The following is a 21,403-nucleotide window of genomic DNA, read 5'->3' on the forward strand; positions in this document are numbered from 1 at the left end:
GGGCTAGCAAAACTGTTGCCGCTGTTGCAGCATACATAAATATTTTCCATTTTTCTTTTGGCAGATCTTGACCTGAAATATCCAGCATTGCTACGTTATTTCTGTGATCATATTGAATGCCCATTTGGGTGAGAGATTCCCACTGCTATGGCATTAAGTTTGGCTGGTATTAAGTGCTATCTGGACACTAGCTTCTGAAAGGACTCCCATTGCTACGAATATGGTATTAAATAACTGCTTGGTCGACATAGCAACCAAGATGCACTTGAACCCAATCGACACGTGCTATATCAAAATGCTGAGTGATATTTATACTGGAAATGCCCGATGCAAACTTGTGCATCAACTTGTTCTTGGGTAGCATATCGCCACCCTTTATTTTCAGCCTCGGCCATGAAAATATCATCAACGCCACCGGCAATAAATAAATAAAAAGAACATCACTAAAGTGGCACAGTTATTGCTACAAATGTTACTGATAAGCACCGATGAAGTGCAAGGAAATCATTTTAGGAAATAGAGCAAGCATAAATGCTAGAGACCATTATCTTGTGCCACTGCCTCGGAATTATGCCTATTTATCGCATTAAAAAATAACCCTTTGCCAGTCCGAGGAAATCCTTTTAAAATATCACACATCCCTTTAAAACAGGAGTCAGCAAACTTTTTCAGCAAGGGGCCAGTCCGCTGTCCCTCAGACCTTGTGGGGGGGCAGACTATATTTGGGGGGGGGGAATTGAATGAATTCCTATGCCCCACAAATAACCCAGAGATGCATTTTAAATAAAAGCACACATTCTACTCATGTAAAAACACGCTGATTCCCAGACCGTCCGCGGGCTGGATTGAGAAGGTGATTGGGCTGGATCCAGCACCCAGGCCTTGGTTTGCCTACCCATGCTTTAAAATACCATACATCGTACTAGCATACAGGTTGGGGTAGCTGTAGCCTGGGGCATTAGGTAAAGGTAAAGGGACCCCTGACCATTAGGTCCAGTCATGACCAACTCTGGGGTTGTGGCGCTCATCTTGCTTTATTGGCCAAGGGAGCCGGCGTACAGCTTCCGGGTCATGTGGCCAGCATGACTAAGCCGTTTCTGGCGAACCAGAGCAGCGCACGGAAATGCCGTTTACCTTCCCGCTGGAGTGATACCTATTTATCTACTTGCACTTTGAAATGCTTTCAAACTGCTAGGTTGGCAGGAGCAGGGACCGAGCAACGGGAGCTCACCCCATCGTGGGGATACGAACCGCCGACCTTCTGATCGGGAAGTCCTAGGCTCTGTGGTTTAACCCACAGCGCCACCCGCATCTTATGCACTCCCTAATTCCACACTAATTTCCAGATTTTAGACTACAGCTGGCCAGAATGACCAAAAGGCAGGGGTGATGGAATTTGAAAGGCAGTAGCATCTGGAGGACAACCCTGCTGTTTTTCATTATTATTATTATTTATTATTATTATTATTATTATTATTATTATTATTATTATTATTCTGCCCTATACCCATAGATTTCAGGATGGTTCACAACATAAAATTACAATACCGTGGTGCCTCGCAAGACGAAATTAATTCGTTCCGCGAGTTTTTTCGCCTTGCGGTTTTTTCGTCTTGCGAAGCACGGTGTCAGAAAAGTTTTGGAAAAGCTTCAAAAATCACCAAAGTCTTCAAAAACCTCAAAAAGGCTACCACACTGTGTTCTATGAGTTGCTCCTCGAAGTCAAGTCGCAACTGTATTAACGGTTTTAAGAAAAAGGAAACAAACTTGCAAGACGTTTCCGTAGGGAAAATCGTCTTGCGAAGCAACTCAAAAAACCAAAAACCCTTTCGTTTTGCGAGTTTTCCGTCGTGCGAGGCATTCGTCTTGCGAGTTACCACTGTATAAAACATGCAAAATACTAAGAACTAAGACAACCCAATAATCCCCTCTACCACAACACATTCAAAAGGGCATCGGGTGTCAATCAGCTAAGGACTTGGTTGAAGATGGGGAGCCACCACAGAAAAGGCCCTTTCTCATGTTGCCACCCTCCGGAGCTCCCATGCCAGCCCACCATTGGAAGACAGACTATGTTCCTTGCAAAGGCATATATCTATGTAGATTTATGTTGAGAGGCCACTGTTAAGATGTCACACAAGCAGCCTCTCAAATGGGAGAAGAAAGAAAAGGCAATACGTCATCTTTCTCATTTACTTTTCCTTTCACAAACCAGAGCGGCTGTCCCTCCCCATCTCATTCCACCATCCAGCAGAAACCTCATTAAGGAATCCTTCTTTTCCAAAGCCCCTCGTGTGCCTTCTCCCTAAGGGAGTTTTAGTGCCATAACTCAAGCGAGCTTTCAAGTCTTATATTACTTCTGTTTTGATTTATCTCACGCCCTGTTCACAGCAGCCCAGGGCAAAGCACAGCGTGGTTAAAAGCTGGGAAAATATCAAATGTGAATCCTAAGCGTATCCTATCATTGGCGATCATTTATAGGGCAATTATATTATGCAGAATGCTTTATAACCTGCCATTTAGGCTGTTGACAAATCGGAAAAGGACACCGCCAACGTTCCCGTTTTGCAAACAATGCTCTTCCCAGGGCACAGCCTCTTACCGCCACCAGCAATGCAAAGACTGCAGTTGTATATGCACTTAAGAGTTGGATGAGACATCAGCAGGTCATCTAACCCAACCTGCTTGCAAGAAACCCACTCCTCCAGCGTCCCTGGCAGGTGGGCCTCTGTTTCAAGACCTCGAAGGTAGGAATTGACTGCAATGCAGTCCTACATTATGCCAGCTTGCCAGTTTAAGACTGCTCAGGACTCTGGTCTTCCCACCCTGGCGAGGCAGTGAGCTTGTGTCTCCCCTTCAGCATGCAAACTGTAGAAAGGGTTCATCCGGCTGGGAGATGGGGAAATCCAGCAGCAGGGATAGCCTTTCACGACTTCCAAAGGGCGTCATGTTCCTCTGTCTGTCTGTCTGTCTGTCTGTCTGTCTGGGGAATGACTAAAAGCCACCTGAGTCAGGAGAGCTTTCAAAAGAACAAAAAAAAAACTGAATCAATCAATTGTGCTCCAGAACTTTTTATTTTGACAATATTTCCAGGATCAAACAAGGATATTCTGTCTAAAGAACTGTAAACATTTTCACTAATTGCCTCAGTTCAGCATGGGAAGGAATCGGAAAATCTGTCTACACAGATTTCTGTTTAGGGAAGCTTTTAATATTTGATGAATTATTGTATTTTAATATTTTGCTGGAAGCCACCCAGAGTGGCTGGGGAAACCCAACCAGATGGCTGGGGTATAAATAATAAATTATTATTATTTTTTATTATTATTACACTATTTCGGTATGATAGCCTTTGGTCTGCTGCAACCTCAGGAAAGATAGCGGCCAATCTAAGACCGAAACAGGGGGAGGCAATATTTCAGTACAGTTTGGTGGGACTTTATTCATTTACTTTCAATCCAAATAGGTGCATCTCTCTGCCAGAAGTAGCCAGATCTATATGGATGTCATAGGTCAAGCACAGAGATTTATGGTGATTGTCCCACACCATTAAAAAAAAATGAGAGGGCACTTATAATATATAGATGACCCTCAGGGACCCTTCCAATTCTATGGTTCTCTTTGATTCATACCAGCTCAGGAGCTAGTCCTGGGTTTGGGCTGGGTGACAGCTTTTTAGCCCTTTTTTGCAAACTTTCCTGAATTTTTCCAGCCCAATTGCATCAGAGCTCCAACATTTAATTTTTTTTAAAAAAAGTTATGAGAGGAAAAGAAAAAGTAAAAAAGGGGGAATAGTGCCCAAAATACAATAAGAAAGATATAGTATAATGCTCTACATATAATCAGTTACACCTAATTCTTCTTCATAGAAGAAACTAGTTGGTTTTATTTTGAAGGATTGTTAGTTTATTAAGGAAAGGGGACAGATTATGTTCTGTATTATATTACATTGTCCTTTGTAAATGAGCAGGCCTGCCTTTGCCTTTTGCCTATTGACAACTACTTGGCTGAAAGCTTATGGCAATATTTTGCCATTTGAAAACACCCTCACACAGGCGATGCTCATGCATTCCCAGAGAGCAGAACATTCTCCATTGCAGGTCTTCCAGATTTTTGCTGTCAGAGCCCAAAGCCAAACCTGACACTAATGAGAAGGTCTGATGGGTGAACGTTCAGATTGTGTCTCTTATGCAGTCATTTGTTATGCTTTCCCTGTGAAGTTGTGACACAAAATCATAGCATCCGGCCCTTTTAACTTCACAGCGGCTTCTGCGAGCCCCAACATTTTATTCCTCTCATGCAGATCCTTGTCAAGGGAAAGGACGGCTATAGCAATAGCAAAGCTATAGTCTGTAGCAAAGCACACAAGACTGCATGCAGAAGGCCTTAAAACACACAAGCAAAGGCTCTTATTTGTAAGGAGGAAATATATATTTATTTATTCAAGCAAGAAGTAGCACCGGCATAGCAGTAGACACAGGGCTCAGGAGTCGTAGTTCAGGAGCACAAGCAGCAGCTCAGATCTGGGAGGAAACAACAAAGATGTCCCAACAAGTTGCCATGCCATGCCTGGGACAGGTAGAGACATGGCTGCCAACCTGGCTGTGTATTTGCAAGGGAAAGCAGACTTTGGCTCTACTTCCCATTAACTGATGGATCGTAAAGACAAAGCCTGTTGGATTGGCTGAGTGTAGTTCTGTAAAGTCCCAATTTGGGGACCTCAAAGTCCCTAGCCACCTGGCATCATTGTGCTATCAGGTGACAGACAGGTAGGCAGCCACGCTGATCCTGATAAGGATCGGGCCCGCAGAGCCAGAAAAGGTCCCCCACTGCTGTTCTATGTGAAAAGCATAGGCCCCTGCCTATTTCACCAACTACTCTTAAGCACTACAGCTCATGCGCCATAGTCAAAACATAACTGCTCATCAGCTTTTAACGCATTTAAGGAGACAAAAGTACAACTCAGTGCCTGGGCACTGCGACTATTCCCGTCACAAAGGGAGCAAGCCGATGCTCTCATTAGCAATACTATGCTGAGAGAGAGAAGGAAAACGACAAATGAAAAGGATGTTTCAGTGAACCATAGCTTTATGTTGAAAAGATTGTCCCCTCTTTCAACACAACCAGACTTTTGTTTGTGCAAAGAAGAGGGATCTACATGAGTGCTTGTAACCTACTTGGTAAATTGTGTTAGCAGAAAATAGGCACTCCCATGAAACTTTGCTAATTGCCTCTTAATGTGCCAAACACAGGTCTCCATTCATGCAGCCATTGTTTTGCTCTGTTTCCGCTGTGGATCCACTGGGCTTTCCCCTAGAAAAGGAACAAAACCAGGTATGCTCACCTCAAGTTTACTGGGTTGACATTGGCTCAGTAGAGGATGCAGTTCCTTTCTTGAAATGAGTCAGTTCTACAGTGTTATTTACTTATTAGTATTATTAATAATATTAGGTGGCATAAAACAAGATTTTACTCATTGAGTAGACCCATGGAAATTACTAGACCTACATTATTAATTTCAATGGGTCTTTTTTTAGAGAAAAACTTAGTTGAGTATCACCCATTAACGCCCTGTTCTCAATTTGAAGTATTGTCTACTCTTCTTTCAAGGATGCGGGTGGCGCTGTGGGTTAAACCACAGAGCCTAGGACTTGCCGATCAGAAGGTTGGCGGTTCAAATTCCTGTGACAGAGTGAGCTCCCGTTGCTCAGTCCCTGCTCCTGCCAACCTAGCAGTTTGAAAGCACGTCAAAGTGCAAGTAGATAAATAGGTACCACTCCGGTGGGAAGGTAAACGGCGTTTCCGTGCGCTGCTCTGGTTCGCCAGAAGCGGCTTAGTCATGCTGGCTACATGACCCGGAAGCTGTACACTGGTTCCCTCGGCCAATAAAACGAGATGAGCGCCGCAAGCCCAGAGCCGGTCACGACTGGACCTAATGGTCAGGGGTCCCTTTACCTTTTACCTACTCTTCATCACCTACTCTTCATCACAATGTCCCAAGGCAAGTCATAACAATTTAAATAGTGTTTGAAACACATTTCTGTCACGAAAGATATTACAACACATGTCTAGGGCTAGGGTAAAGAGGCGCACCTTCAGCATACAATGAGAATTGTACAGTGAAGGTGCCAGGAGCACCTCTATGGTGAGGGAAACCCACAATTTAGGGGCTGCCACAAAATAAGATCTCCTCCTGGCCAACCACACTCTGAACATCTGAGGACAGCAGAATTACCAAAAGGGTCTCCACTGCTGATCTTCACACCCAAGATATGTCAGTAGGGAAGGAGGAGGTTTTTCAGATATTTGGTGACCGAAGTCACTTAGGGCACGGGCACTTTTAATTGGGTCCAGAAATGAACCTGACAACCAAGGAAGATGTTTTCCAATGTTCCAAATGGAAGCCTAGTCAGTAGCTGCGACACTGCATTGTGCATGAAAGCCTTTTAATTAGACATGACTTCCAAAAGGGAGGATTATGTCAATTTCTAGGTTTGAAATATGCAAGAAGGTACATAAAACAGGAGCTGGCTGAGAGCAGGCTGATGTTTGTAGGGTAGTGCCCCCTTTGCTGACTCTGGTCTGTATGGGGGTATGTCCTACACATGAGTAATACGTTCGTTTGGGTTTCTTTTGTGAGGAGCTCTCTTAGGTGCTGCAGCCACCAGTCAGCCTTTCCACCTTTCCCCATGAACCCAGAACAAGACATCAACAAAAGGGCTGGGGACCTCAGTGGTAGGAATCAAGAGTCTGGTAATCATAATTTCTGGGCAACTTCCAGAACTGCCAGTCAGCCTATAGTAGCCCATAATCTGATGCCCTAATTTCTTAAATGGTCTGAAAATGGGACGTTTCAATGGTTTAAATCAAATGCTTCTATGTTTGCAGACACAATGCTAAATTTGTGAATTAAAAGTATGAGTTTGCAGCCTGCGGGGTACAAGACTGGATCTCTATAAACGGCAAGGAAGGAAAATCACTTCCCAGTGGCAAAACTGTCATTTCTGTAGGATGCATCTTCTGTACGTGTTGACCTAAAATAAGAAATAATAGTCTATATGTTACAACCATAATGAGCCCCTGCGAGACTGAACGAACTGTGCGACTGTCCTAATGTATATTGACAGCATAATCTGAGGGATTACGGTGGAACTGTAGCCTTGCTAAAATTTATTGAATAAATAATAGAGATTTTTTTTAAGGATTATTGGATACAGCATTACTCTTCAGCCCAAGAGTGATCTTTCCTGGTTATCCAAAACACTCACGAGAGAATCAAGAGCTTGCTTGGAATATTCTGACAATTGACAGAACATCCTTGTTTTAACTAATGCAGAAGTGTGTTGCCGTCTGGAATAGTGATAGCAGCTTAGGCGGCCATGGTGTGTATTATTGAAGTGAAATGTCTTACACATATGAGGAGGTGAATGGGAATAAAGACTTTAATGACATTTAAAGCCTATTGGGGGTTTTGTTTTGTTTTGAAGGAAGACATTGAAACAGGATTATGTTCTGCTATGTCTTGAAAAGAAGAGGTGCTGGCAGCCTCACTTAGCCCAAGAGTTCTCTCAGGCCAATGATGGTTCTGTCAGGAGCGATGAGTGTGTGCATTCCCTGGCGTGGGTTTCCTCACTTCTGGCTTCTCCCTGGACCCACAGCTCTTTCTTATATGGCCCAAGGAAAGAGAAGACCAAGGCTGTGTACACACTTCCGTCACTGGTTTGGGAAGTGCTGTGCAACCAGGTCCTGCTATCCAAACGCTCATTATACAAAAAAATCACCTGTCCAAATACGAGGAATTTGTACCCAAACCTCACTAGACACACCGCAGATTCAGATATCCAAACAGCTGAACCTGCGTGTAGTACTGTAAACAAATAAGCCGCCTTAAACAAGCCTTGCTTTTTTTGTTTTGCGGGTCTGTGGCAGCCCACAGGGAGGGAGGGGGAGAGATTGGGCATATAAGAGAACATATTTTCCCCTTCCTTGTTTGCCTTTTGCAAGGTTTTAAAGCATGGTCCTGGTGCTTTATTCGTTATCTTAGAGTCCAAATCCTGTAGTCGGGAACGCAATAGAATTTTCCTCATGGGAATCAATGGAAACCGCAGACTCGCTCTGCAAACACTCACAACACTATTCCCCGAGAACACATTGTGTTTGTCTGGCAGGAGCTGCCTTTACAAATCCCCGTGAGCCAGAATCTGGATCTATCCTGTCTCTCCTTATGAAAAGCAGCCTCAATCCAAAGTAAGAAGAATGGCTTAGCTGCACTATAAGCAGGTACTGTGTACACAGCCTAAGTATGGGAGAAATAGAAGTTGCATATTGATTACAAGAAGGGACTTATTAGGAAAGAAGAGGTCTGCTTGTTTTGGTTTGGCTGTTAAGGACAGGCCATAATAATCTCGGTCACCTCAAGTGTTGGCTGCTGATACCTGCAACAGGCCTGTGTCTCTCACAGAGTGAGGCGCCAATCACGCTGGACAAGCAATCAATTCTCAAGTCCTATCCATTTTGGAATGATGAGGCTTTTAAGCACACAGTACATCACATCAATGGCTTGAGTTTTGTTTTTTGTTTTTTTAATTTCATGTCAGCAAACATTGGAAATAATAGAAAAATGAACTGTGCAGAGTTTCAGAAAAGAATCACAAGTTCCCCTCCCTGCCATAATTCCTCTTACAGTAAAATGATAATTCAAGGGGTAGGGGAGGAAAAACTATTATTTTCAGTGGCTAAGCAGTTTTATAATTCTATGACCATTCATCACAGTTAAGTGTACTAAATAATGCGCAGGGAGGGAAAGAAACAGGCAACAAAAGAGAGAGAGAGATGAATAATATTACTTACAACAGCATTATCAATACATACTTTTTAAAAAAAACCTACCCCTGATGCATAATTGTATCACTTTAAAGGCTAATGCAGAATTTTATTATATTTGCAAACTTAACCTTAATCATCAGAAAGTCCGGGGGGGGGGGATTGACCTTGTAAGCGGTCTATGAGAATTTAACAAAATGGATAAAATCTACATAATGGAATAACTATACACTCCAGTATAAATTTAAATTTGAGGAGAATATGAATGTAAACACTCATTAATATACAACATGCCCAGACATATACTGACCTTCTCTCTTCAGAACTGTCGCTTTCGCTGCTAATTGTGCTTTGCTGCCCACAGAGGCAGCTATCCAACAGGTGCTGCTTCTGTTTCAGGGATGCTTGCAAGGAAAGGATTCCAGCTCAAGCACCACTGAAACGAAGGGAGGCTATGCATCATCAACATTGCAAGTGGGATGTGCCCACAGACACACACCCAAAAAAGCTGCATTTTTTTTGCAGGGAGTAGCCGAAGGGGACTCAGGGTATTCTAGGGCATTGCACAAGATGGCTCGGTTTTGACAAGCTAAAAACACAGACTACAGCTAATTGAAACTCATAAAAACAGGGACACTGGTTTTTTGTTTTTACCTTGTTCAAGTTTTAAAAATGTCCCAAGAGGATTAAACTTTGCCATTTTAAAACGGAAACTTCCAAAATTAGTAAAGCCTTTTACACTCTTCTACACTGAAAGGAAATCAGGTTATTTAAAAGCAATGCTTGGATCATATCTGGTACACAACATGCAGTGTGTGAGAGAATCTAAACGAAAGCGAAGAGTTAAATGACAACGGACATATTTTAGCCGGGCCGTAAATAGTAACAAAACTGCTGGCTAGGATGGCGATTTGAGGATAGATCCCTCCTCTTTCCCTCAAAAAAGTTGTAAAATACTTGCTACCATATTTTTACCCAACTTCAAGATGCATGCAACAGCCAATGTCATTTCTGGAACTCAAGCGAGCCTTGTATTTTTTTCCTTTTATTCTTCTCAAACGGCATCCGTTCCCTGGCCTACCAATGCCACATGACAAACTTCTTCACATGGGATTAAGCGTCTGAGAAAAACAGCAACCCCATACATCCATCCCTGCCAGGAGGCCACTGCAAACACCATGCATGGGACTCAGCGACTCATCTATCAGAACGTTTGAACACGGTGTTGTCTGGCATTGGAACAGAGATCATGCTGTTTGGAATTCCTGGTACATCTTTGCAGTGGGCCACTTGGGGCTGTGGAACAGGAGGGCAAAACTATCACCTCCAGGATCGAGGATGGGCGCCATCGGTTCTCTGGTCCGACCTGACCTTTCTGGGAGCTGCGTGGAGACCCCTGACTTCCTGGGCGGTATTGCAAGGCAGGTTGCCAGACAACGCACCAACTAGTAGACTAGAAGGCAGAGCCTGACCTTCTGCTCCACCTTCCCTCCATGCATATGCTGACTACATGGAGTGGAAGAGCAGTTAAAATGGCCAGTCATCTTGCCCCTCAATCTGTCTTCAGCAGAATGTATGAAAAGGGCGTCTATACACAGACGGCTTCTATCCGGACGATCAAAGAGCCAGGCTGTGCAATGTCCCTACTCACACTGAAGACTCCATAGATCTGTGCATGAGCATAAGCCCTTTTGCACACATTCTGCCAACCCCTGGAAAACAGGGATGGGGGAGGAGCTGCATGAAGGTCAGGGATCGGGGCCAAGGGCTACAATTCCCTCCCTCCTCAACACACAGATGCGTTTCAAAGGGGGAATCTGCAAAAAAAAACCAAAAAACAAAAAAACCCCACAAAACGGAATAAATCCCTGAAATATGTACGAGGGCAACCCTTATGGCTGCTTTGCCAGTTGTAGCTGCTGCTGAGCATATGATTGTACAACATTTCCCTAAGCTGTGTTAAGTTCAACATACAACATCTCTTGAAAATATCTCGTCTTCCCTTGGCTCTAGATTAAAGAGTTCAATCGCCATGTTTCAGACCAGTTAGGATACAATATTCAAATAAACAAGGCATCCTGATGGATAAGCAGAGCAGGTTGGGGAGAAAAATGTACTGGCATGTTACACAACTATACTTAAAAATTAAATAGAACAAACATAAAATTATGGCGCATGTGTACATTTGTTAAGATTTCTAAAACTAAAAGTCTTTTTTTTAAATAAAAAAGTACTTTTTGTCGTAGCGAAGCCGTCGTTGCACAATAACTTATACTTAGAAGGAAACGAAAACTTCCCATCTTCCACAAAATATATATAATTATAACATCCACACTGATAGTTTAAGGAAACAAAATTTAAGCAAATATTACATGTAATGTAGCAATCTTTGTGGACCTTTCTAAATCAGAATGTGGTGCCTCGGAACGTGAATGCTTGAACTGAAAGGTTAAGCTTTTCCATATAGGAGACAAGACTATGAAACAAAGAAAACAACCGAAAGTTAATAATATTTCCCCCGTTTCATACTGGAACAGTTGCAGGTGATATTCAATTAATGGTGGGGAGGGGAATTCAGTGTCATGTTTTATTGTATTCAGGTTTACAATAAGGTAATCATGAAGAGGCAAAGACATGATTTCTCTTCCTGGGATAGGGATGAAGCCAAAACCCGATCTTTTTCTGATAATGTTTGGTAGGCTCGCTGAAGGGAACAGTGAAACAGGCTTGTACTCTGAGTTAAACCACATGATCAGCAGGTCCACTGTCAAGACTGTACCACTTCAGCTGTAGAGGAGAGGTTACTCGACATAAATGCTCCCGAGAGACACAATCTTAACATGTTCTGGCCTCACTCTCTGGCATGAAAGTTCTCTACGTGGAAGAGTTTTCAAATCTCTCCCAACCAGCAATCTCAAATGTCCAGCAACATATACATCACATGATCATACCTTTCAGCTCTCCGACAGTATGGATTTGAGGCAGACCGTTCAAACCAACCTGGCTATTATATCCTTTGCTAATTTAATATAAAACATTTACATAGATTTTCTTTTAAAATATATAATTGCACACTGCCTAGTGCTGTGGCTCGATTTTTAAAAAAGGACAGGCCAGGGTTGTTGTTTTTTAAAATAAATAAATTACTAGGTGGAAATCCAAACCCATAACCTTTTTAATGTAGAACATTGTTAAAACACGCCAATTATTCTTCACCACGTCTCTTGGAAGCAGCTACTTTCTACAAGCTTGCCTGGCAGGGAACAGACTCAATTCAATATGGATAGGTGAGGATTTAAAGAAGGGGAATAAATGGTTCCCAGAGATCGTAATCTAGATCAGATAGCTCAGGCACAAGGAGGTGTCACTTAGGAGTAAAGGAAGGAGACCAAGATTTTGTCATTTGCGCGCTAGTGTTTTTCAATTTCCCTGTTTCTCAGTAGACTAGCTGGCGTTGTTTTTCAAAAAGCTTTATTGTTTCTTTATGATTTTTGGTGTTATCTATGTATTCTCCTCTTGTTTTGAACCCTGGATAAGAAAACAAGCAACATTATATATCTCGACTTCTCCAACATTTCACCATCAGGCAGCTGCTATGAAGCAAGTCTTGTTTAAAAGGTGCTTCCAAGTGGCTAGAATTAGTCTTGATCTTGGCTGTTCAGGACCCGCTATGCTAGGGACCGGGGAACCTGTTGCTTGCCACATTTGGCAGGACTACAGTTCTCCCATCAGCCCTAGCCAGCAAGGTCAGGCATGATGGGAGCTAAGGTCCAACACCATCTGAAGGACCCCACAAGGTCCTTCATCCCTGCAATCAGGGCAAAATGGGCAGCTGGTTGGGCTATTATTTTCAATGAAATTTGTCTACCAGCCGATTGCAATTCCCTTGTGGTTTCAGCCACTGAAAATTATGATAAAGTGCAGTTCTGCCTTCTCATGCATAGTAGAAGTCCCCAGTTATTATTACTGTTATATTATTATTATTATATTTTTAAAAAGCTTCAGAGCCACCTAAGTACACCACAATAGTTAAAATGCTTACACTGGCTAATGCATGTTGTAAGGAATAAGCCACCTGTTGTGCTTTAACTGCATATATTTTTAATTATCAAAACAGAAGGGACAGACCCTTCCAAAAATAAGGCATTTACATTACCTCAGGAAACAAGGGTTATTACTAGAAGACCTGTTCCCCCATATATTTGCAGTGGCGTTTGGTGTACCAAACAGAACGTGTCTTAGGACAGCAAGCTTTGATCGGCAGGTTAGTTCGTAGGCAGGGTTTGTGTGTATCAACTTTAGAAGGCAGAGGCAAATTTTAAATTCAGCGTGACTACCAGCGAAGGGCGCACATGTACATTTGCAGCTGCTGCCGTAAAAAAGGACATGGTAAGAGAAAAGTATTAAAGATAGCTCTTTTTCCGTCCAACGAGCGGTAGGTTTATTAAATTGCAAATTAATCCCCCCCCCTTCGCCCTCAGCGTCTCAAAAAGCCGTGCATATTGAGGTTGCAACTTTATTTGAAATTGATTTCTACGTTAAGGGTACTGTGGCAATGAAGTCAACTAAAAACACGCGCACATAAATTAACCCCTGGACATCCCTGATTAAAATTATTTAATTTTGCATCGTTATTACAGCTAATGAAAATATTTAAGAACGCTACGTCCTACATCTTTCAGCTGAAGGGCTCCTTTGGTACCCACGCCGCCTCCATACTGCCGAGTTCAGAAGTCTAAGGAGGAGGAGGATCCTCCAACCTCTCTTCCTCAAGCCAGCTCCATCCCAGCCCCTAGGAAGTGGAACTTGCCACAACGGCCTTTGCCACACAGCTGGGCTCCGCGTGCTGGAAGGAACTAAGCGACAGCAGCTTGAAGGAGCTCTTGGGGTGGGAGAAAGGGGACAGGGTGTGAGTGTGTGTCCCCTCTGTTCAAACACACATTTTAAAGGACTGAAGCTCTCTATCCTAATTTGCATCGCAATGTCATGGCCAAGCAAGCCATTTGCCAAGCGCAGAGACTGTGCAGCCTCTGTTCACTTCGGTGGGGCGCCAAGTCCCTTCCTTAAGACGACAGAAGTATCAAACAGATGCAGAAGAAGCCCGGAGCGAATGGCAAAGGCTGCTGCTTTTGCCCTAACCCCTTAAGACGATCAAAGGAACTCAGCTGTGTCAGCATTCGCTGGGAGGTTATAATGAAAGAACACGGGCGTTTGGGTGCGTATACATTGATCGGCCAACAGATTGTTCCAAAGCAGGTTATAGGCTGCACGTTCCCTTTTGCACTAAGTAAGAAGGTCCATTACGACAATAATAATGACGATAATAGAAATCACAACTAAGAACGGAGTTTTCTTTAAAAATAAAAAGGAGCAGAATACAGCTTCTGCATGTGCTAGGAGGCGGGTGGTCTACCGCTTGCAGCCCTGAAATCCCACCTACTTGCCAGGTCCCCTGACTTCAGAGAAGCCACCAGGCCATCCTAGGACATGCTCAATACATGTTTTTGATGGAGAGTTCATTCATATATATATATATATATGTATGTATATAAATTTTTTTTCAAAAAGGAAAAAGATTTTAAAATGTCACTGTAAGAATAATGATTACACCATAAAGTAAGCTGAAACCACACAAGGCCGTACAGAAATACATACTACTAGGGAGCAAGTTTTAGAAAGGTCCCTGGTTTTAGGGGTCAACCTCTGAGCATGGGGGGAGCAGGAGGGGGAGGAGAGCTGGCTGGTAAGAGGTTTTTGCATGCCGGCGCGTAGATGGCTCAAGGAGAAGCTAATGCTTTGAAGTTGGGTGCTGTTGAAGGGCAGAGAGCTTGTCCCAGGAACTGCAGAAGAGCAAATGGAGGCAGTATGGAGGAATGAGGAGAAAATTAAGGCAAATGTAGCACAGGAACAGAAGTGTTTTTGCCTTGGTTTGTGATTTGTTCTCTTCTTCTTCTTCTCTCTCTCTCTCTTTTTGGTAATAGCTGCTTGTCCACGGAGATATGATGGCTGTCTTGAGGTTTTGCTAATACCTGATATCATGGATAACCAACAGTAGTCAAAACATCAACATTGTTCTAGGCTACCTGAGTTTCTCATGATGCGGATGTATATCTGACATCCAAAACAGAAGTTGCCTGGAGGAGGAAAGAGAAGGGAGACACAACATTAAAATCAGACGACTCACACAGAGGTCAGATTTCCATGCCTCGTATCCTGTCCCCGAGGAATCAAAGGTAGCAGGCACCAAAATGAGGGGAGGGGGGGGGGGAAACCCACAGATGGCTGAATTGAGAGCAAGGAGCTGGCAGTTCCCGTCTGCTCCGAGACATCATTCATGGGTTTCTCAGTCAATATTCATAAACAAACAGAAAGCTGAAACGTCAAGCTGCATTGCCACTCTTGTCAATGGCACGGCTTTCAGCAGAACATAAGAAGGGAGGGAGATGAGGCAGGAATGTCAACTTCAAAACCCCCTGGGCCCTAGATTTATAAATGTCTATTATGTCTCATGCACAACACTCGAGATATTCCATAATAGAGTCAAAACAAATATAAAAGCCGCACGCACATCAAGCTCACAAAGCAATGAAACAGGGTAGGGGGAGAGAAACGATATGAAAAAGTCGAGCGCCATCCGAACTCGTTAGAAAGGGAAGCTTTAGAAATTGGGCCTGACACATCAGAGAAACGCAAGTGTTTGGGTGCACTTTCCCAGGAAATCAACATTCCATGGAGGGAACGCATGAGCGAGGCTCCCCACTACTGGGAGGGGAGTCATATGGAGACATGACACTCTGAGACATGTGAGTCCTAGGCCACCAAAGGTCTTGGAAGGTCAAAACCAGAACTTGAATTTTGCTTGGAAGTAAATCGCATGCTTGTCCAGCTGCCACCATGGCAGGCGAATGAGTCTTGGTTCTCCCTGCTTCTATGACAAAGCAGGCTGCAGTGGGAACTCCCAAAGGGATCTTCAGGGAAGCCCAACGCAAAGCACATTGCCCAAAAACACAGGTACCACCCCACTGAGGAAGGCACCTCACTCACACAAGCCGCCATAAGATCTGCCATCATTTGAACAACGCCAAGAATAAACGAATTGATTTTCACTGTTTCTGTCAATAGCAACAACCAGACTTTGGGAACTGACTGCTTTTAACTAAAGGGTTGGTGCTGTGCCTGTTTTTGCCATAATTATTTGCATGTTTCAAACAGATTCTATGTGTGTGTATAGTTTTAATTCTATTAATGTTCAATTGTTTCTTAATGATTGTTTCTTCTATGTTTTTAGCGATTCTTCTTTTTATCTGTAAGCTGCGAAGAAGAAGAAGAAGAAGAAGAAGAAGAAGAAGAAGAAGAAGAAGAAGAAGAAGAAGAAGAGTTGCTTGGGCAATCCAGTCAGAAGGGCAGGGTATAAATATCATCCTCACATGTGAGGAGACGCATTACCCCCAAGGGCCTCCACCAGCCACTTTCTTGTCACAGATTTTACAGAAAACTCAACAAAATTTTGACGCGGAGTCACAAAGAAAGTTCTTGGTGGACAGTGCGTTTAAATCAGACCTGAGAAAGACAATGATCTTCCATGTACATGCTAGACGCCCCCAGGTTAGCCACACACAATCTTTGGAGGCTGCCAACTTTCTATTTTAATCTGTCCCTGTTATAGTTTTATTGTTGCCAAGATAATTTAACTTGTGCTTTCATTTTTTTTCTTTTCAAATGCAACCCAATTTGCGGAATAGCAGTTGGAAAGCAGGCTTTAATTCTGCCAGCTCCGTGATGGAAGAAAGGTAGGATTAAAGTCTACAAAATAAAATATAAATAAATAGGATACACGCTGAACCCAGAATGACCTTTTCTCTTTCTTTTTTTGCTATTCTCTGTGCATCCTATGTTAAAAAGTTGCCGCAGAGCAAACGTTTGCTTCGTTTTGCTGGCCTCAAGGCTATCCCTGGCTCCAGTGAATATTTGACGTTCTCCAAACATGTCAAAACCACAGGCAGTTAGCTGATAATATATGGCTGGCCAGCTTCCAAATGACACCGCTAAGTAATAATGTTAGCAAAACACCATCCGAAAAGGAGCCGGTTCTGCCAAGGAACTGATTGTCAAGTTTTTGGGAACTAAATCAAGATTGAACTCAAGTTATATCCCTCCTACCTCATCTTCTTCTTCGGAAACTTTAATGGTATTATCTGGCGACTTTACGGGTTTCTGCGTACTAGTTCCGTTCGTCTCTTCTTTGCCATGCTCTGCTTCCCACTCCTGTAGGACTTCGTCTATGTTAAAACGCCGCCGGTAATTTACAAAAAAGTTCTTCACCTGCACCACAGACTTGTTTCCAATCACATCAGAGATTGCCTGAAAATCTCGACCGTATTTCCTAATGGCTAGAGAAAAGGAAAAGAGGTGCTAAGGTTATTATCAGCGCAATAATGGAAGCCTTTAAAGTTTTAATGAATTATTATTATTGCTACAGGGAACCAGGCAGAGGGCCTTCTTGGTAGTGGCGCCCGCCCTGTGGAAGGCCCTCCCATCAGATGTCAAAGAGATAAACAACTACCTGACATTTAGAAGATGTCTGAAGGCAGCCCTGTTTAGGGAAGTTTTTAACGTGTGACATTTTAATGTATTTTTAATCTTTGTTGGAAGCCGCCCAGGGTGGCTGGAGAAACCCAGCCAAATGGGCGGGGTAGAAATAATAAATTATTATTATTATTATTTATTATTAAAGACACGTGATGCTTGAATTTGTATTGTTGGGACACTGTGTCCTACGTTACATTACGTTTCTATCCTTCCCATCATCCTCTAAAGTGCTGAGAGCAGTATGCATTCACCCCCATTTCATCCTCTCCACTGGCCCAAGTTCACCCAAGTCCAGTATGGTGGGTGGGTGGGGGGACTGTGTGCTGGGATTCCTGAATTGCAGGGGGATGGACTAAATGATCCTCAGAGTTCCCCTGCCAACTCTACAACTCTGATTTTATTATCTTTGAAGAGGATCCTGCCCATGGTCACGCCAGGGGGCTATGCTCGAGGAACGGTGGCCTTCTCAATAGCAGCACACTCTCTTTAAAACAGATTTCATAACTATTTTATAGCAAACACTGGAAATATCATAAGGTCAAGCAGGACCCGCCTTATGGAACTCTCTGCGACTGATCTGCATCTTTGAGCTTTCAGTTCCACAAACAACTTAAGGTGCAACTTTTCACCCAGGGCTTTGAGCCCTTTTGATATACATTTTCTGGGTCTTCAGATCTTTTCTGATTATAGGATTTTTATGTTAAGCCGTTCGAAATTTGCACCATGGTATGCAGGTTGTATTTCCCCCAGTGTGTTTCATTATTTATTCTGCGTCCTTGTATCTATATGACAATTTGTGAACAGCTTTGAGATTTCTTAATGAAGGGTGGGCATATAAACGAAACTATAAACACAAAATAAAAAATAGAAATTGTTCCTGGCCCGACAATACTTAGAGCTGCATTGCATCAAATGCATGACAGGCGCTACTAGGTATGAATGGAACAAATAAAATTCGTCACCATTGTTAGGCAACAGCCCACAAAACTTTAAAAGTCAGAAAAAAGATTTAAGAAATGCAACCAGGACTGCATGCAACTCTATATTTTTTATATATATATAAAAACTGCAGAAAGAAAAGCGGATCTATGCAAGCTGCATGCTTTTTGTTTTATCTCCAATCCCTTTTTGTTTCACTTTTCTATGCCAGCTAATAAGAACTTGTAAAATATCAGTCAAACTTTACTGAAAACAGAAGTAAACAGACCCAAAGCACCACGACCAATACTTGTCCTCTCTGTTCGCCCCTGTTGTGGGAGGCGGGTTACGCTGTGGTCCAAGAAAGTGCCTTTTCTGCAGGGGTGTTCTGCTTGAGAAATGCCTTCCCCTTAGAAGTGTGCTTGGCCCCAACACTTTCATCCAGTGTTCGAAACTCCCATCGTTCTAGGCGCATTCTGCGATGGGGAATTTCATCAACCCAAGCAGTTTCTGAGCTCCCGGCGCAGTACTGCGCCTAAGATTTCAGATTAAAGCTGCATAGTGGAAGGAAAGGAGGGCCTTTTTCTGCCTCCCCACTTCCAGCTACTCTCTGAAAACTGGAGAAGAGACCCTCTTAAGAATATTAGGGGGGTGGGCAGGAGAAGGACTAGACCATGTGAAAAATGAACGTAATATTTCAGCTGCAGTTCATTCCTTTTCAGCTTTGTATTCTTTGTTATTAAAAAAGTGTGCCTGGACATTCCATTGTTGAGCCCATAACCTAGGTTTAAGGTGCCACTTAGCTCCTAGCTAAAAGTCCTTTGAGTGAATGTTCATAATGAATAGTGCTACAAATGTATAGGCCTCTTTTTTTTGCTAGCAAACTCCACCTGCGACTTGCGAAACTGCATTGGGCATCGCTACCTGGGTGGAGCCAGAGCTGAGCTATCACAGAGCAACCTCAACCATAGATTGCAAACCAGACACCCTCCAAACTACCGCGATGGTTTAGAGTAAGTATTATTATTAATATTATTATTATTATTATTAATTTGATTTATATACTGCCCTTTACCAAAAGATCTCAGTGTACAACATTAAACGTTTTACGGGGCATCATAAGAAAAACATAAAAGCACAGTAATAGATAGCATAATAATAAAAACGATCATAATAACTGTCAGTCCCCAACACATTTAACAGGCCACAGGTTACCTAATGGCCAAAGGCCTGGATAAAGAGGAATGTTTTTGCCCAAAGCCTAAAGACATGCAATGATGACACCAGGAGCCTCCTGATAATATTAAGTAGGAAAGTGGATAAATTCTGATTTTCTTTTTCTTTTAAAAAATGTTTTTATTAACAAAGGTTTTAGTTAATAAGGGTACATGCAACGGCTCTGTTTTCAATGCATAGAGTCCTTTCTACAGGTCGGTTGCATTCGACGTGAGACACTTCTATTTACAAAATACTACTCCAAGACCCTAGAAAAATCCCTCCATGCAATCAAAGTCCAATGGGAGCATGATATAGGCTACGAAATAAACCCCACCCACTGGTCTAAACCACCCTTTAAGCTCATCTCAGCCAAAAGAAGGGAATTCACCTTGAGACTAATTTATAGATGGTACCTAACACCTCGGAAGCTGGCGCTGATACACCCAAAACCTCACCTAAATGTTGGAGAAGTTGCACCACTACAGGATAAATTCTTTGTTATCAATGTGGAAGTTCCCCATTGTGAAGAAATAGGGTGCCCACTATATATGGCAAACTACAACTCCCATCCTTCCTGATCTTTGATCCTGATGGCTTGGGCTGATGGGAGTTGGGAGTCTCCAGCACATCTGGAGGGCTCCACGTTGACTACCCCGGGGACTGAGAGCCACCCTCCAACGCACAGAAATGGGTTTCTGGCACTATACCTTGTACAGCAAGAAGCTGCTCGTCGGTGGTCCAGCGCGCATTGCATTTCAGCGTAACCTAAGTGTCACGAGAAAGAAAAGGAATCATTTACTTAGGTAACAGATCTGCTTTCAAACCCCGAGCCTGACAAGTGTACACAAATGACAAAGTTGAACAAATTGCTTGAGCTGCAAGAGGAAAACAGTCATTTGTTAAACAAAGTCCCCATTATTCCTCTGAGCGGTAAGAAAGAAAGAAAGAATATATTTAGTCAAACGACAGAAGCAATTCATTATCTGAATTAACTGCTGACTGACAGCAGTGAAGAAGGAGGGGTTGAAGTGGGCAGGTGATCTAAGCTCAGGGAATCTCTTCCAGCCCAACCTAGAGATTCCAGGCACTGAATCTGGGGCCTTCTCCATGCAAGGTCAATGCTCTGCCATTGAGCGATGGTGGCCATACCCAACAAGTTCGCTTCAAACACCACCCCAACAGAGTTTCATGTTAAAACTAGGCTTCTATGAAATTTTATTTATGGCCCTCCCTTCCACCAAGGAGCTTAAGATGGCAGACGTGATTCAACCCTGCCTTTCATCCTCACAAGAACCCTGGGAAGTGGTTCAGCCAAGAGCTTGTGACTGGTCCATGGTGACTCACTTGAACTTCAATGTCAGGCTCTCTCAATGTTATGCCTGCTAGCCTGGCTCCACTCCCTGACCTCACATTTCATTTCACTTTTAATTTGTATACCACCTTTGTGTATGTTAGTATACACAAGGCGGTATACAGCAATGAAATGTGCAACTAAGAACACACACATTATAATAATCTGATCCACTACAGAAAGAAATAATAAAACGGAACTTTGAAATGGAAAGACTTATATCAAACAAAGTAATATTCAGTGATCTATTAGAATATAATAGTAAAAAACAGAATCAACTCTCAAAACATTAACAGGTAATAATTAAACAGAAGTTCACTCTTAACAATTGCAATAAATAATTAAAAAAAATTCCTTCCAGTAGCACCTTAGAGACCAACTAAGTTTGTTACTGGTATGAGCTTTCGTGTGCATGCACGCTTCTTCAGATACACAGTGCATGCACACAAAAGCTCATACTAATAACAAACTTAGTTGGTCTCTAAGGTGCTACTGGAAGGAATT

The 21,403-nt window shown here is 42.8% G+C and overlaps 1 protein-coding gene across 2 annotated transcripts in view; it reads right to left on the bottom strand.

Annotated features, from left to right (window-relative positions):
* Positions 1–8,560: 8,560 nt before the first annotated feature.
* Positions 8,561–21,403, bottom strand: part of RCOR1 (REST corepressor 1) — a 143,536-nt gene continuing 130,693 nt past the window's right edge. For both annotated transcript variants that reach the window (XM_083519156.1, XM_083519155.1), the window contains exons 10-12: positions 20,256–20,313; positions 16,984–17,213; positions 8,561–14,957 (exon numbers count right to left, since the gene is read on the bottom strand). In XM_083519156.1, coding sequence (XP_083375282.1) covers positions 14,916–14,957; positions 16,984–17,213; positions 20,256–20,313 — 330 coding nt within the window. In that variant the 3' untranslated portion in view covers positions 8,561–14,915. The remainder of the gene's footprint in view (positions 14,958–16,983; positions 17,214–20,255; positions 20,314–21,403) is intronic.

This window comes from Podarcis liolepis, assembly GCF_965112155.1.
Source record: "Podarcis liolepis genome assembly, chromosome: 1".
Classification (NCBI taxonomy): domain Eukaryota; kingdom Metazoa; phylum Chordata; class Lepidosauria; order Squamata; family Lacertidae; genus Podarcis; species Podarcis liolepis.